Raw genomic sequence first — 13670 nt, forward strand, 5'->3', positions numbered from 1 at the left:
AGCTCAGATCAAGAAATGGTTGTCGACTATCCCCCGCAGTTCATATACGCATTGGCGGCTAACAGAATTCTTGCATCCGACGAGGCGTATTGGATCAAGTGCATCAATGTTCTTGCTACTGCAGTAAACAAACAACTCGTTACCGTCGGAGACGTCGGAGAAATGGCGACCAGATTGATATTGATACGCGCTATGCAGAAAACCAAGGCAATTCCTTGTAACGCAACTGATTCAATCCCCGATGGATATTCAGTGCGATTGGCAGATTTCCTCGAAACCTTGACCGGCAAAGACCCATATACCATGGATTTTGACTGTATCGCGGAAGGCAACAAAGCAAGACTCTTAAAAGAAGGACGGATATTTTTCAACCACTTTACCCGTTTCCTACACGCCCAGCGCCAGTGGCTTCTTGGAGTTATTGTACCGAGGTGTTGCGGTCCAATGCAAGCCTGGGCAAACTGGGTTTGATGAGCTTTTCACCATCTACCTCGCACCGACGTCCGAATCCCCAAAACTAGACCTTGAAAACATCACGTTTTGCGGTGTTCATACAAATAATGAGGGCTCCATTCGCTGGGTTGAGAGTTGTGACTGGTCAAAAAGTCATGCCAAGATTCAAGGGATCAACAATCCCTATCTTGTCCTGTTATTCGGCTTGAGAACCTCCTCTCGTGAGGCTCCAGAATGGAAAAAGCCGATAGACTCCAATGACACCGGAAGAGTTTCTTACCAGTTTCTTGGTCTGAATGATATCGCTTGTCTTACGCCTGAGATGCGCTCCGAGCTAAAGCGGTTGATTGACGCGGTACCAGATGACTTGCTGAAATTTCACGATAAACCTGATGAAGACTTGGAAGTTACAAAACGATGGACCAAACATTTGAGCCCAGTTTTCTATCCGAGGGGTCCTGAGCAACCGACACCTCAAGCACTTTTACCTTCCCAGAAACCACCCAAACCGTCCAAAACCGACTCAGGGGCAGAAAAACGGTCAAGCAGCACCCAACAAAAGGTGTCCAAGCGAACCTGTAAGTCTCATGTTTCATTGAGCAGGCTAGCATAAATACCGCTCAAGTCGGAATAAAGTCCTGATTAGCTTTTGTTTTTCAGGACAAATCTCCGATCATTTCAGGGTTTTGGCTTTGGACGGCCCTTACCGTCAACTTGCAATCACACTGCCCTTCTCTTGTCATCCGCACTATCCTCTTTTCATCAAACAGTCTTGTTCTTTTCTCATTCACCCTACTCATTTCTTTCATTGGTCCCAAACCATTTTGTTTTCTCCCTTCGATCCATTGTTTATCATGTTCATCCTCTGCATAGATAGGGTATGGAGGGGTTCGAGGTTGTATCCACATATTCAAGCTGTAGAGTAGCCGTTTAGCAATACAGAAAAAGTCTGCAAGTATTCAATGGTAGATACAATAGTCGATCTGAAGTCGTTTTCAATGGTTGGCTTGCTGGGGCATCGATGGATTCCAACCGTTATATTTAAATAGCCAGGCTGGCCTCCCCCTCAAGCTGCTCCTCCAGTTGTTGGCAAGCCATTTGATCAGATACATAATTCGTAACAGCCGTCACTGGCTGTTTTCCTTGCCCCGGCTTGAGATTGAGATGCCTTCCCGACATCATCACCTTGGCCGGCATGGCTCGCATTCCAACCGGCGGCACATCATACCCTTCGGCCATCCCTACGCGTGCACTCTGGTGCTCACGGCCATCTTCGACGCCAACCCCTCACCGTCCCACTCCCAAGTCGCCGACTCATGCAGCAGACCGGCCTGAAGCGGAAACTTGTCTGCAGCAGTCTTGCTCTCTTCACCTACACCTGTCCCTGACCATGTTTCCCTTGCAGATTAACAGTTGGTTTTGGCGCAAGCGCAAAGAGTTGCTCGAACAGGACCAGAAAACCGGCTCACCCCTCCCATCCACCTCGCCAGCTCTCCACCAAGCCATCTCCAGGCCCTCCTCTATCCCTCAAGCTCGGCACGGTAGACACGAGCACGACGAAGAGTATCATCCACCCAGCTATCATCAGATCAAACAATCATCTCACGATAGTCTCATCAATCCCAACATGTCCAGAGCCAAGCCCGACCACAGGGTTAAGCCAAATTTACCCTCCGGGGACGGCCAGAGCTTGCAGTTCAGTTCCAATCCATCTTCGTTCACCATCCCACCGGCCTCTCCCACCTCCGCCCCGCACAGACCGCCCCTCTTGATTCGCTGCAGGCTCCGCCCACTGGCCGAGCGCGTTGTCCACAGAAGTCTTGACCGGGAAGAAGATCAGAGCAGCGAGCCCAACAGGAATGGATTCCTGCCTGGCTCCCCCTTGGCACTCGGAGCTAGTCCAGGTTATTCATCAGATCTCAAAACCTGCTTTGGGCCACAGGACACGGATCTTTCAGCTTCACGCCAGTCGGACGACGTTCCCAGTTACATTTCAGCAAACAAGCAATCAACATCAGGATCTGTCCTCTCTGCAACCGTTTGCCACAAGCAGCGCCGGGCTGACCAAATTATCTGCGATCCTAGTGCGCCATTTGTACCCCGCCTGGCGACAGATCCCCAAACCGCATCCCCCAAACAGAGGCAAAATGTTATTACCGATCACAATGAGCCTCCGAATATCCTTCCGGCAAACGCCCGATCTACTAGTCATAGTGATATCTATCGCTTGGGTTTGGGAAAGGCCCACAGCTCTCAAGACTATTCCGTCTCCACAGCCCGCCGGATGGTCTCTGGAACGCCTACGTGGCTGAGACCGGATAGCCGGTTCAGCTATCCGGGAAACGGCCAGCTCGTCGACACGACCCCTCGGAATCCTTCGAATGCTTTTCGGGAGCCTTCGGCTGAGTCCACGGATTCCTCTGTCAATCATATGGACGCGGACCACGGGATTTGCTTCCGGGTATCGCAAGATGATCTCGGCTCGGCTCCAAACACCAACTGGAGCTCGCTAGGCCATGAAGTCCATCGATGGTCAGAACGTGAGTAGCAAGAGTTGACTGCCTTGCGATCCAATCAAGTAGTCGCGCATCCGTTTATTTTTCTTCTTCTCTTCTGGATCGCGTTTCCACAGTGAGTGACGTGGATGGGGCGAGCCGTTACTCGAGTGAATCGATTGAATCCAGAGTAAGCCGATGCACCAATGTGAGCATTGAAGACTATTCGGCGCTTTTGAACGCGTCTTCCTCCGACTGGGGTATGCTTCACTCTTCCACCGGGCGAGGGCCGGAGCCAGGGGCGACTCAGGACCTTCGAGACGATCGTAGTCAGGAAGGCGGATCGCTCGGGTCAAGGTCTTTCTCACATCCGTTCTATCCGCTTGACCAAACGACCAGAGCGATGGCCGGCTTCCAAGAACAGAGGGAATTCTCTTTCGCGTCGGGTGCCTGCCTCGGAAACCAAGACTCGGAGGTGGAGGAAGATCCACGACTGTTCATGGTCCAGGATGAACATCAGGAATTCTTCGACTGGCTCGGTTGGAACCCGCTTGGCAGCTTTCCAAACAATCCTTCCTGATAAATCATCTTTCCAGTCTATCAAAAGTTTTAGGTTTGTCAAGACTACAAAGAAACAATTCACGGCATTTAGGTACCAATCTGTTTAGTTTTGGGTCTCTTTATATCTTTGCAATCATCCAACCTTACGCGGTAAAAGCTGAATGAACTTATTCCTCTAATAAAATATCATCGTGTATGTAACCATCCAGAAAAATTCCACCACATTTAGTTTTAGGTGCATATATATACCAGCTAGAAAAAAAACCTTCCTTATGGGTATCAGTTCAGTTTCATTGGTGGCCAGCAATCTGCGGTGCATGTAAATTTTTAACAAGAAACTGCAAATTAATCATTATTGTCCTTATATCTAACAGAATTATCACGGTATACACAGTGTCATCCACAGGATCTTATCCACGACTTGATCCAATCCACCCAGCATGTAGACAGCACTAATGTTTTGGATTTGGATTTTGAGAACGCGATGAGAATTTTGTAACAAGATGAGGGCAAGAAGCTATGTGGTACTGATAGTCTACAGATTACATGTATTATAGATTTTGTGAGAGGAAGAATGCATGTGTTTTAGGGGTGGCGCGCGGATGGAGATAGGCAGAGGTACACAGTTCAATCAAGTAATCCAACAACACAGAACATGTAGGGGACTATTCTCTGGGGAGGGGGGCATATATTCAAGAAAAGACTATCAAAGTAACAAGGAGGCTCGAATTGGCTACAAGAAATAAAGTATAACAAAGTAAGGTGTGGTTGGAGGGAGTAAAAGATGACCTGGGCAAGGCTCTCGAGGCGCCTTCTCTGGGAGAGGAACTCAGTTGCAACGGGTCTTGGTGGGATCAGGACGTTGATGGGCCTTGGGCAGAGCTCCTTTTCCTGAGCTGAGCGGGCTGGATCTTGACCGTTTGAGCAAAGAATAGAGCCAAGCAAGACAACTAGACCAATCATCTAATTGGTCCCCAGAGTCAGTTCCACACTAACTTAACACAAGTCCCCCCTGGTGGGAGCGCTGTGGCTGGCGGCGAAGCCGCCCCTCCCGCAGGGAGGAACTTGCGCATTATCCCAAATTTTACGCGGGAGCAGAAAGTTCATTTGGCTGAGAGGTTTTTAAAAATTTTATAGCTCCTCCCCCAGCCTCTCCACCAATATGCCCTATCTGTACCCTATGCTACTTTTCTTTCTCTACAATTTGGTCTACTCAGATTTTTTCTATCCCAATCTGTTGACCTTTTCAAAAGATCAAAAATGCACAAGTCTTCCAAATGAGGCTCCACTTGTTTGGGACTCCAGGAGTTGTTTTCCTGGCTACAAGATAAGTGAGTGGCTCAAATTCCTTGCAAGAACAGAACCTAAAACTCTGTGTATTCAGTTTTTCTATATTGGTTGGGATTTTTAGTGTAGCAGATCCTTTCTGCTCCTGCTTAAATCAAGACATAACACATAAGCCTCTCCTGCGGAGAGCCCTCCGGGAGGGGTCCCCCGGACCCTCCGCTCGAGAGGCTTTGTTAAGCTAGGTTCCACACCTCCATTACCTTTTCCGTCTTTCCGAGAGATTTGCTTCTTGGAGCAAGTCTGAGTTTCTCGAGGCAAGCTGGATGCTTACCACCAATCCACATAGCCAGATTAGGTTTCCGTCCAGGTAATGCTCCTTGATGCTGATCAAAAACAGCGCGCCGGTGTTGAACGGGGCAAACTTCCTGGCCAACTCTGAGCACGACTAGGAAAGGGTAGACAAGAAAAGAGAGGACGATAGGTTTGGGTAAGCGCTCGCCATAGAGGAAAAAAGGGAAGCTGTTTACTTGGGCCAGGCCATTCAGAGCACCAAAGTGGAGGCCGACGGCGCGGCAGAGTTGACCAACAAAGTAAGACACGCTTTGTCCCGGATGATATGAGAGTTGAAGGGAGAATATTGGGATGAAGGTGGAGGTAAGCCAACATGAATCTGACAGATGGACAAAGGCAAGACATACCGCGGGACATTTTGCCAAAGCTTTTGATAGCCAAGACGACGATCAAGCCAATCATAGCAACCTTGGAGCCTGCATTGACTCCAGAGGCCTCTCTCTGTTTATTGACGAGCCAGCGGACCATGGGCAGGTGTAAGGGTTTCTCCCTTACTGAAACAGAAGTCAAGCTAGATGCATATATGCATATGCATCTACATTGTAGGATCCACTATATAAGCTTGTAGTACTCGACTTCTCTCATTTTTCTCTTCTTCCCTTAAGCTGGTCTTCACCCTTCTCCTCCTTTCATCGGCCGATCTCAGGAAATTACATTCTTTTTTATAGACTTCTGGCCTTTGGCCCTCCGTCCCACCGATCCTTCCAGTGAGGGTTCACAGAACCCTTACAGCAGGAGGGCGAAGACCGTCGGCCAGATCAGAAGGACCGACCGGAAGACCTTCATCGTCCCCCATCTCCGCTGGAGATACGGGAACATCGCCGTATGCACTATCACTGCTCCAAACCCGTTCGTCGTGAGCGCAGCGCCTGCAATCATTCATCTCATCTTGCTTCAGCCATCTTCCCTTATCATGCTCTGCTTTACAGCTTTTGACCTACCCATCTGTCGCAAATTAAAAGTCCACCATCCTCAGATCCTAAGTGGCAAAAAAAAAAAAAAAAAAAAAAAACAGGGAAATCATGATTCACGAGCCCAGAGCGATTGCGTTTCTGGATTCGAGCAACTTACGAGTGTAGACGAAGAGTAGAATCAGAGTCACCAAGGACGACATTTGGAAAAACACCAAGAGGGAGCCGAGGAGAACACTGATGACTGTAGGCGTGAAGATCGCTGAAAATTTCGGTTTCGGCTGGATGAGACTCTCGTCGGGCTCCGAGCCGCCGAGTTCCTCGACTTCTTCATCACTTTCGAGGCTCAGCGGTGGACTTCGGGTGTTTGTTTTCGTGGCAGGTGTCTGTCAGAGCACAGATATATGTCAGCCCGCGTGTTTATCGAACTGATTTGTAGCGAATCGATCTCGGGGAAGTTTCGAAGCACTTCCTCCAAATAGAAGAAGCCTACGGTCACCGCTGAGAGGTTGATCATCCCGGCAATAAAGCAGGGTAAGAAGTAGGGATAGTCGATCAAGAACAGGATATTTCCAAAGATATCAGGATATTGGCTCGCCGGCTTGGCCAGATATCCGCCGATCAACGGGCCAATAATTATTCCGATGGCCAATAATGTAAGGAGAGAGCGATGAGATGGCCAATGAGTACCCTTCCGAGACCTGGCGAAGCTGGTCTACTTATATTGCACATCGGGATCAAGGCTGGGCCAAGGTGGTTGGGCAAAAAAACAATCAATCGAAGAAGCCGAAAGGGGTCAGAGGGTGGGGACATTCTTTCGAGGCACGGAAAATCAGCCTATGTAGCCAAGAATACTAAGGGCCTGTACCATAGGAAATTTGTTTTTTGCTCGCACAAAAAACAAGTTCCTTTTTTTTGATATTGTGTTTTTCGGAACCGCAAAACAGCCTGTTGATAAACGCGTACCACAGACTCCCTCTCTCGACCTGATCAAACATCCAGACAAACTCGTCCACCCATCAAGACACCAACAGCCACCCGATCCCATCAAGGCACCACACAAATCACCCCGGCCATCCAGCACTTCTGAAACAATGATCAATAACCAGATTGTTGCTGCCCTGGCTGCTGCCGGAGCAGCAATTATGGAAATGGATCACATCTTGATTACACTAGCCGCCGCCGGAGTAGCTTGCAAGTACCTCGGGAGTCTGTGGAATACCTACGAGGCGTATTATGGCGATGAAGGGCAAGCTCGATACACTCGATTCCTACTGGATGAGGTCTTCCAGCAGCATATTGTGTTGCTATAAGCTCCAGCAGGGCCGACCGTTCGTTGTTTGTCCAGATGTGGGGTGGTGATTTGGATTCAACATCGTCATCGTCGTCGTTTTGGTCGTCCTTGGCTTTTTTTTTAGGTTTCTTGGGAGCAGTTTTCGTTGGCGGTGGTGGCTTTGTTGCAGGCATGCTGGATGGTACGGTGGGTGGTGGGGTGTCCATGAGGACTGCAGGATCGATATTTTGCATTTCCATGAGCTGACCGCCAGTGATGGGCAATGATGAGCGGCGAGACCGGAAATCGGGTGAAGAAACAGGGTCATGCCTGTTTCTGGAAATCGATCGTTTTGAAAGAAAAATAACATTCGGTTCTCCTCAAAAACATGTGTTGTGGTACATGTTTTTTGGTGAAAACTGTTTTTCTCAAAGAAACTTGTTTTCCGGGCGGAAAACAGTTTTCTGGACCGCTATGGTACAGGCCCTAACAGAACGCTCTACACTAGCAGAAAACCAACAGTCATAGGCAAATGAAATCAGCTTGGGCGGGGTGCTCTACGGTACAGTATCGAAAACAGCCCAGCGTCGATCTGCCTGCCTGCCAGCAGACGCCGAAATCATTTATTCGTCTCATCTGTGATCTCTCCCAGGACACTCTTTGGGTGTTTCGAAGGGATAGAGAGGAATCAGTTGGGCTGGGAGATTCTCGATTCTGGAAGATACCGGGATGATCGTGCGGCAAGGAATGCCTCTGACCTTTAACATTGGCAAGTTTCCTGTAATCGTCCGATCAGCGTCCATCCAACTCAGTGAGCCATAGACTGTTGGACGTACCATTCATGATTCCTGCAACACATCGTGCAACAACCATGCCCGCAAAACTTGTCTGGAGACTCAGACTTATCATGCTGATCGCTAGCACGGTCAGGCCGGATAGCAGGATGGGCTTCCTCCCATTACGGTCCGATAACGTCGCCCACCCAAAATCTGGTGTTCATTCGTCAAAGAAATTGATATATTTGTGATCTGGGGTGCTTCCTCTTTCTTTCTTTTTTTTTTTGACCTGGGGCTTGAGTCTGCAGAATGATCTGATGACTTACTGGTAGTCCTGTCGGGAGTGACGTGCAAGTCCTCGAGCATTTGGCTGTTGGGGGGTCGTCAGATCAGTTGGCATGTTGCGTGCTCACGGGCTGGGGCGGCGAGAAGAAGGACAGCCGATCGGAATGACAAGAGGAAAGAAAAGACGGCGGGGGCAGTCGACATACTTGATGAATGAGCTTTGGGAGATGGGCTCCGTGTGCGTGGTGGCAAAGACGAGCAGGTCAGCTCGGCGCTCTACATAGCCTTTCCCAATGAATAAAGGAGCAGTACCCACCGGTGATTCGCATGAAGCATAGTACGGCCACTTGTCGGTAGGGCAGCGGCGTTGTCACTGGTCCCTCCAGAACCTCCAACTCATCGTGCTCCGAATCGGCCTATGCCAAAAGTTTGGGGAAACGGGCGAACATCAGCTCTACATTTCGCCCCAGCAAATTCTCCGGCCAGTTTGTTTTGATGGGTGTAATCGATGTTTCGACCTACCCGCTTCCTGCGGCCCAGCAATGGCTGCAGGGAGTAAGATTGCTGTTCTCTCGAATAGAAAGTTCATTTGATAAGGAAAAAAGTTACATCAAGTGTGAAATATATAGCCATTCACGGGCGATCACATTGTCTGCTGGACGCCTTTCGAGTATAACCGATTCATGAGCCCGGCGGTCACACTACAGTCTCCGACTCTGCAGTTTGACTCTTGGCTGGCTGCAGTACAGCTGCTGGCGACCCTCTTTTAGCTGAGCTGACGCCCACCAATTTTTTTTTTTCAACCTTGCAGGCGGCTGAGTCAGTCAAAGTGAGTGGTAAGGTGCCAGTGCTTCTTCAGGCTTCTTCTCCCCGAGAGCCTTCTCCCTGTTCAATTAATGCAGCCGACCAGAGCCGACAGGAGCCGACCGCTCTTCGGCCCAGGATCCCGGGAGGCGATTTCCCCGGAATAAAATAAGTCGGCACAGCGGGTACGAGCCCCCGGTACTTTCCGGGACTGTCCGGTCTCCCCTTACAAGGATACCTCTGCAAGTATTTATTGCCTTTTCAGTGCAACAAAGCTCCGGCCCGCCTAGAGATGGCAACCGGTGCGATGGTGGTTTATATATTTATGGTTCTGAAAGGGGATCCCCATATGCTGAATATAAACGGAATTCTTCATATCAACCCAACGACTATGCATACATACACTACATCACCTGTTCGCAGTCCGTCCAGACAAACCAGCGTCTTGGGTCAGTCACTAGTCTGGAAAAGTCATGCTTCCTTGAGCCCTGCTACAACATGAACATAGGACCCAGATTTCGTTGCTAGGCTATGGGGTTTCCAGCTTCAAACCAAGCGGATGACTCAGGCCCGGCCCTATATCTAGTCGATGAGCGCACATCAATTCACAATATCCGATGTCGTAAAATTCCTTTCAGTGACTATCCGATGTAGCGATGGTATCCCTTCCGAGCTATGCATCTTTGTCTTGGGGAACGATAGCCAGGCTAGCCAGGCGGTGGTTAGAATAACACAGAACTCGGAATGCTCGTGCTATTCGGTTTGAAGTAAACATGGATGACATTTCCTTTACTACAGCTTTCGCTTTCCACACGGCTTTCTCCCTCAGGCGACTTTTGAGCGCATTTTACTTTTGCACCTGAGTCATAAAGCTGAAAGCTCAACAACCTCAGCAGAATACTGGAAAGTACCAGACTGACTGAGCGGGAAAGACGACTACATACATACCCCAACTGAGTTTCACTTCGCTGGCAGTGTTCATTGCCGCTCGCATATCCCTCTTTCGAAAGAGCTCACCCTCCTCCATCCCACTATTCATCGGTCTGAACAATCGTCCCCAACTCAAACTCAAGCAGGGAAATTCATAACCCTTTCTCCTCAAGCCCTCATTCCTTACCCTATACTGTGAACTTGAGGAACTACCCTTCACATATTATAATAAATCTTTTTCCGACATGGTGTTTCGATCCCCTAGACGATCATCAGCAACCTTGAGACCCAACTTTCCGCCGTCTTACATGTCTTCCAGTCGCAAGAGTCCGCCAATATTTTCCTGCCCGCCAGTCGCTTTTCCGCCAACGAGCCCAGGATTACAGCCATACCTCGGCGCAAGGGCACGAACATCGCTGGCATGGCTAGCATACCCTATCTTGATCCTCGGGTTGATTCTCATCCAGCTCATCCTTACCCTACAATCCGTCAAAGACGGCGTCGGCGATGCCAAACGTGAGATGGCAGCCGCTTGCTCTGGCATTGAAGGCGCAGCAAGCGTCGCCGTCAGTATTCCACATTTTATGGCCGACCAAACCAACGATTTCTTGGTAGCTGGAGCCGAAAACATCGTCCACGGACTGGCACTCGTCTTGGATTTATCCATCAGGGCAATCGAGGCCATCATCATGTATGTGATTGACACATATCGGAGCTTATACCGTCAGTCCAGCTTCGTATATTTTGTGATATATTTCTCTTTTCTACAACACAGCCATGAGTTCAACTTCCAATGTGTGTACTAACGTGTTGTATTTAGTTTGCTTGGCCGAATTCGTCGTCAGAGGCTCGCTAGCCTTATTGATTGCGGTAGCCGAAGAGGCAGAGAAAGCTTTTACCGACGCCGTTCATGGGGTCCGAACTGCTATTCGTAAGTACCAAGTCACGCAAGATGAAGAATGATTTCCTCTACTGTTTTCCGGAACTGACAAGTATGCGGGATTTCGTTAGAATCGACGATTGGGGCAGCGGAGTCATTGATATCAGGAGCAATCGACGATCTAAATAAGCTCCCTCTCGTCCATATAAACAAACCAGACCTCGAGGTACCTAGTTTAGACGCGCTTCAAAACTTCAAAATGCCAACTGGCCTCAGCGATGGATTATCAAAGCTGAATGCATCTTTGCCCACACTTGCGGATGTGCGTTTTCTACGTGTATTCAAATCGTTTATCATGGCTCTGCAAACTGATGAATCCGTTTCTTGTTCAGCTGAGAGACTCGTTAGATAAATTAGTCACCACGCCCTTTGAAGCTTTGCGAGTGGAAGTAACATCCAAACTCAGCAACGCCACCATCGATCGCAGTTTGTTGCAGGTCCCCCCTCTGAAGAAGGTTCAAATCTGTCAAGTGAGTTTTCTTTCTTTTTTAGTTTTCACAACCCATATCATTCTAACAGTGCTGCACCTTACATCAGGACATGGACACCTCTTTTATCGACGTGATAGGGAAGATCATCTCTGAAGGCATCAAGATACTCATCATAGCGATCTTGAGTGTTATAGTCTTGATCACACTGTTCAACATTGTCAAAGAGAGATTCCTTTGGGGACGGATGATTGCTAGTTTACACCGCTCTCGCGAAGTTTGGCTTAACAATAACGAAAGCAACCCTTCCACCTCAAAGCTACTATCGTTTCTCCAATCCATGTACGTGTTTTACCTGATGCAGTTGTGCTTTTCTTCACCAAACCAAACCCAGCTAACATAAATTCATTTCTCGCATCGCCCGTTATATTTTTGGACAGGAAAACTCCCATGTTATCACGGGTCACCAATAAGATGTGCCAGAAGAGCAAAAACGGGAGACATCGGACACCCTGGCTTATTGCCTATCTCACTTGGCCGGGCGCATTAATGTTCCTCGGAGCTGGTCTTCTCGGTACAATCTTCGTTGAGATTCAGTTGGCCTCCCTTCATAGCGTTCGAAATCATGCCGTGCAGGAAGCGAATACAGGAGTCGATGGCTTGACGAATTTGTTGACTGATAAAATAAATCAGGAGACCGCCAACATGAGTGCAACTTTTGCAAATGATACCAACTCCGTCATCCTTCATTTTCAATCCGACGTCAATGACCATATGCTCGGCTGGGCCGGATCAACCACCACCACTTTAAACAACACCCTCATTACCTTTTATGACGGCCTAACCAAGGTTGTTCAAGACACATTTGGGAACACCCCCCTGAAGGATCCGGCATTAGAGCTTTTGCAATGCCTCATTGGTTCGAAAGTAGCTGGGATCGAAGCAGCTCTGACTTTCGTCCATGACCACGCGCACGTCGATCTGCCTACAATCAGTCCGACAGCCCTGATGATCAAACCTCGCCAGACACAGGATCTTGTCAACTCGATTGCCTCATCAAATCCAGATGGGTCCACACCCGATCCAACGGGCGCGAATCAAACGATGGCCACTACTTTCGTCGACAGATTGATTGATCGTTATACCAAGGCGCTCCTCAAGCAGCGTATTACTTACTTTGCACTCTTGGCATGTTACGTCGTTGTTATTATTTTCGGATTGGTGGGTGTTACTTGGGATGTTTTTCAGGAAAAACGCACGCGTAGAAACAAGGAGACTCCGGCAACATTGGACGAACAAAACACCAAAGGTGATCCCACAGATGGTCAGACCAACAATTCCCTTAGATTGATTTCCCCACTTCCTCCCATGAACCCCTCATTTTCATCGCTGGGCTCCTTGGAACATATCCCTCTGAGAAAGTCGAGCTCTTTGCAGGCAGTGACTTACGCAAAGATTTAGAGAGTAGGGACTAATCCTGATGTCCTCCATTTCAATTATCTCCCTCGCTCATTACCGAACTTATCACTGTCTGTAGACGAATTGAGATCCGGGAAAGCATCAAACGACTACTTGCGTTATCCGCCCCCGCCTCCAACAAAATTCCCTCTTTCCTCACATCCCTTACCGCCGCCACCACCAAGCTTTTTGGAAATGAATGATGAACCACCGGAACCGCCATTCTCGAAATTTTCGCCCATCACACCCGCCGCCAGTCCGACTGCAAAATGGCCAGGTAAATTTCAACTCAATCAATTTCCCATTTCTATCAGCAGTTTCTTTAAACTCGGGCAATCTGATAACTAACTATGATGAATCCTTCCTTCTTTAACACTAGGGCGCCGATCCAAAAATTGAATCTTATGTAGCATTTGGTACCTGAGACACAAGCTATGAAACACACTCAATGCTTGCACTTCAACAGCCTGCACTAACAAAGCCGGAGAGCTCACTCCAAACTTTAACCTTTTGATATTGAATATATTTGCCTTTAAATCATTCTTACTCATCTTATCTTATTTTGAATACATGTACAATTAAGCACCTAGTATACATCCTTAATATAAATCACCTATATCCTTGAAAAATATCACAATTACATCCGCATAGTTTTCAGTGGAGCCCAAGGGCCCAAAGGATTGGTTGAAGCATGTTGGGCTGTTGCAGCAGAAATACA

General features: G+C 48.5%; 4 protein-coding genes across 4 annotated transcripts; 2 read left to right on the forward strand and 2 right to left on the reverse strand.

Annotated features, from left to right (window-relative positions):
- Positions 1-1843: 1843 nt before the first annotated feature.
- On the forward strand, positions 1844-3528 carry PtA15_6A294 (uncharacterized protein; the record flags this gene model as incomplete). The annotated part of the gene is made up of 2 exons (XM_053169984.1): positions 1844-2993; positions 3086-3528. 2 exons carry the CDS (start codon positions 1844-1846, stop codon positions 3526-3528), a joined length of 1593 nt encoding a protein of 530 aa, XP_053021221.1.
- Positions 3529-6070: 2542 nt separating this feature from the next.
- On the reverse strand, positions 6071-6575 carry PtA15_6A295 (uncharacterized protein; the record flags this gene model as incomplete). Its single annotated transcript, XM_053169985.1, has 3 exons — positions 6071-6126; positions 6219-6444; positions 6552-6575. 3 exons carry the CDS (start codon positions 6573-6575, stop codon positions 6071-6073), a joined length of 306 nt encoding a protein of 101 aa, XP_053021222.1.
- Positions 6576-8123: 1548 nt separating this feature from the next.
- PtA15_6A296 (uncharacterized protein) lies at positions 8124-9077 on the reverse strand (the record flags this gene model as incomplete). The annotated part of the gene is made up of 5 exons (XM_053169986.1): positions 8124-8320; positions 8434-8477; positions 8599-8668; positions 8709-8808; positions 9054-9077. 5 exons carry the CDS (start codon positions 9075-9077, stop codon positions 8124-8126), a joined length of 435 nt encoding a protein of 144 aa, XP_053021223.1.
- Positions 9078-10371: 1294 nt separating this feature from the next.
- Positions 10372-13351, forward strand: PtA15_6A297 (uncharacterized protein; the record flags this gene model as incomplete). The annotated part of the gene is made up of 8 exons (XM_053169987.1): positions 10372-10849; positions 10947-11057; positions 11138-11328; positions 11399-11536; positions 11604-11836; positions 11935-12818; positions 13032-13229; positions 13332-13351. The coding sequence occupies 8 exons, from the start codon at positions 10372-10374 to the stop codon at positions 13349-13351; spliced, it is 2253 nt and encodes a 750-aa protein (XP_053021224.1).
- Between the last annotated feature and the right edge of the window lie 319 nt (positions 13352-13670).

The sequence above is a fragment of the Puccinia triticina genome, chromosome 6A (genome assembly GCF_026914185.1).
Source record: "Puccinia triticina chromosome 6A, complete sequence".
NCBI lineage: Eukaryota > Fungi > Basidiomycota > Pucciniomycetes > Pucciniales > Pucciniaceae > Puccinia > Puccinia triticina.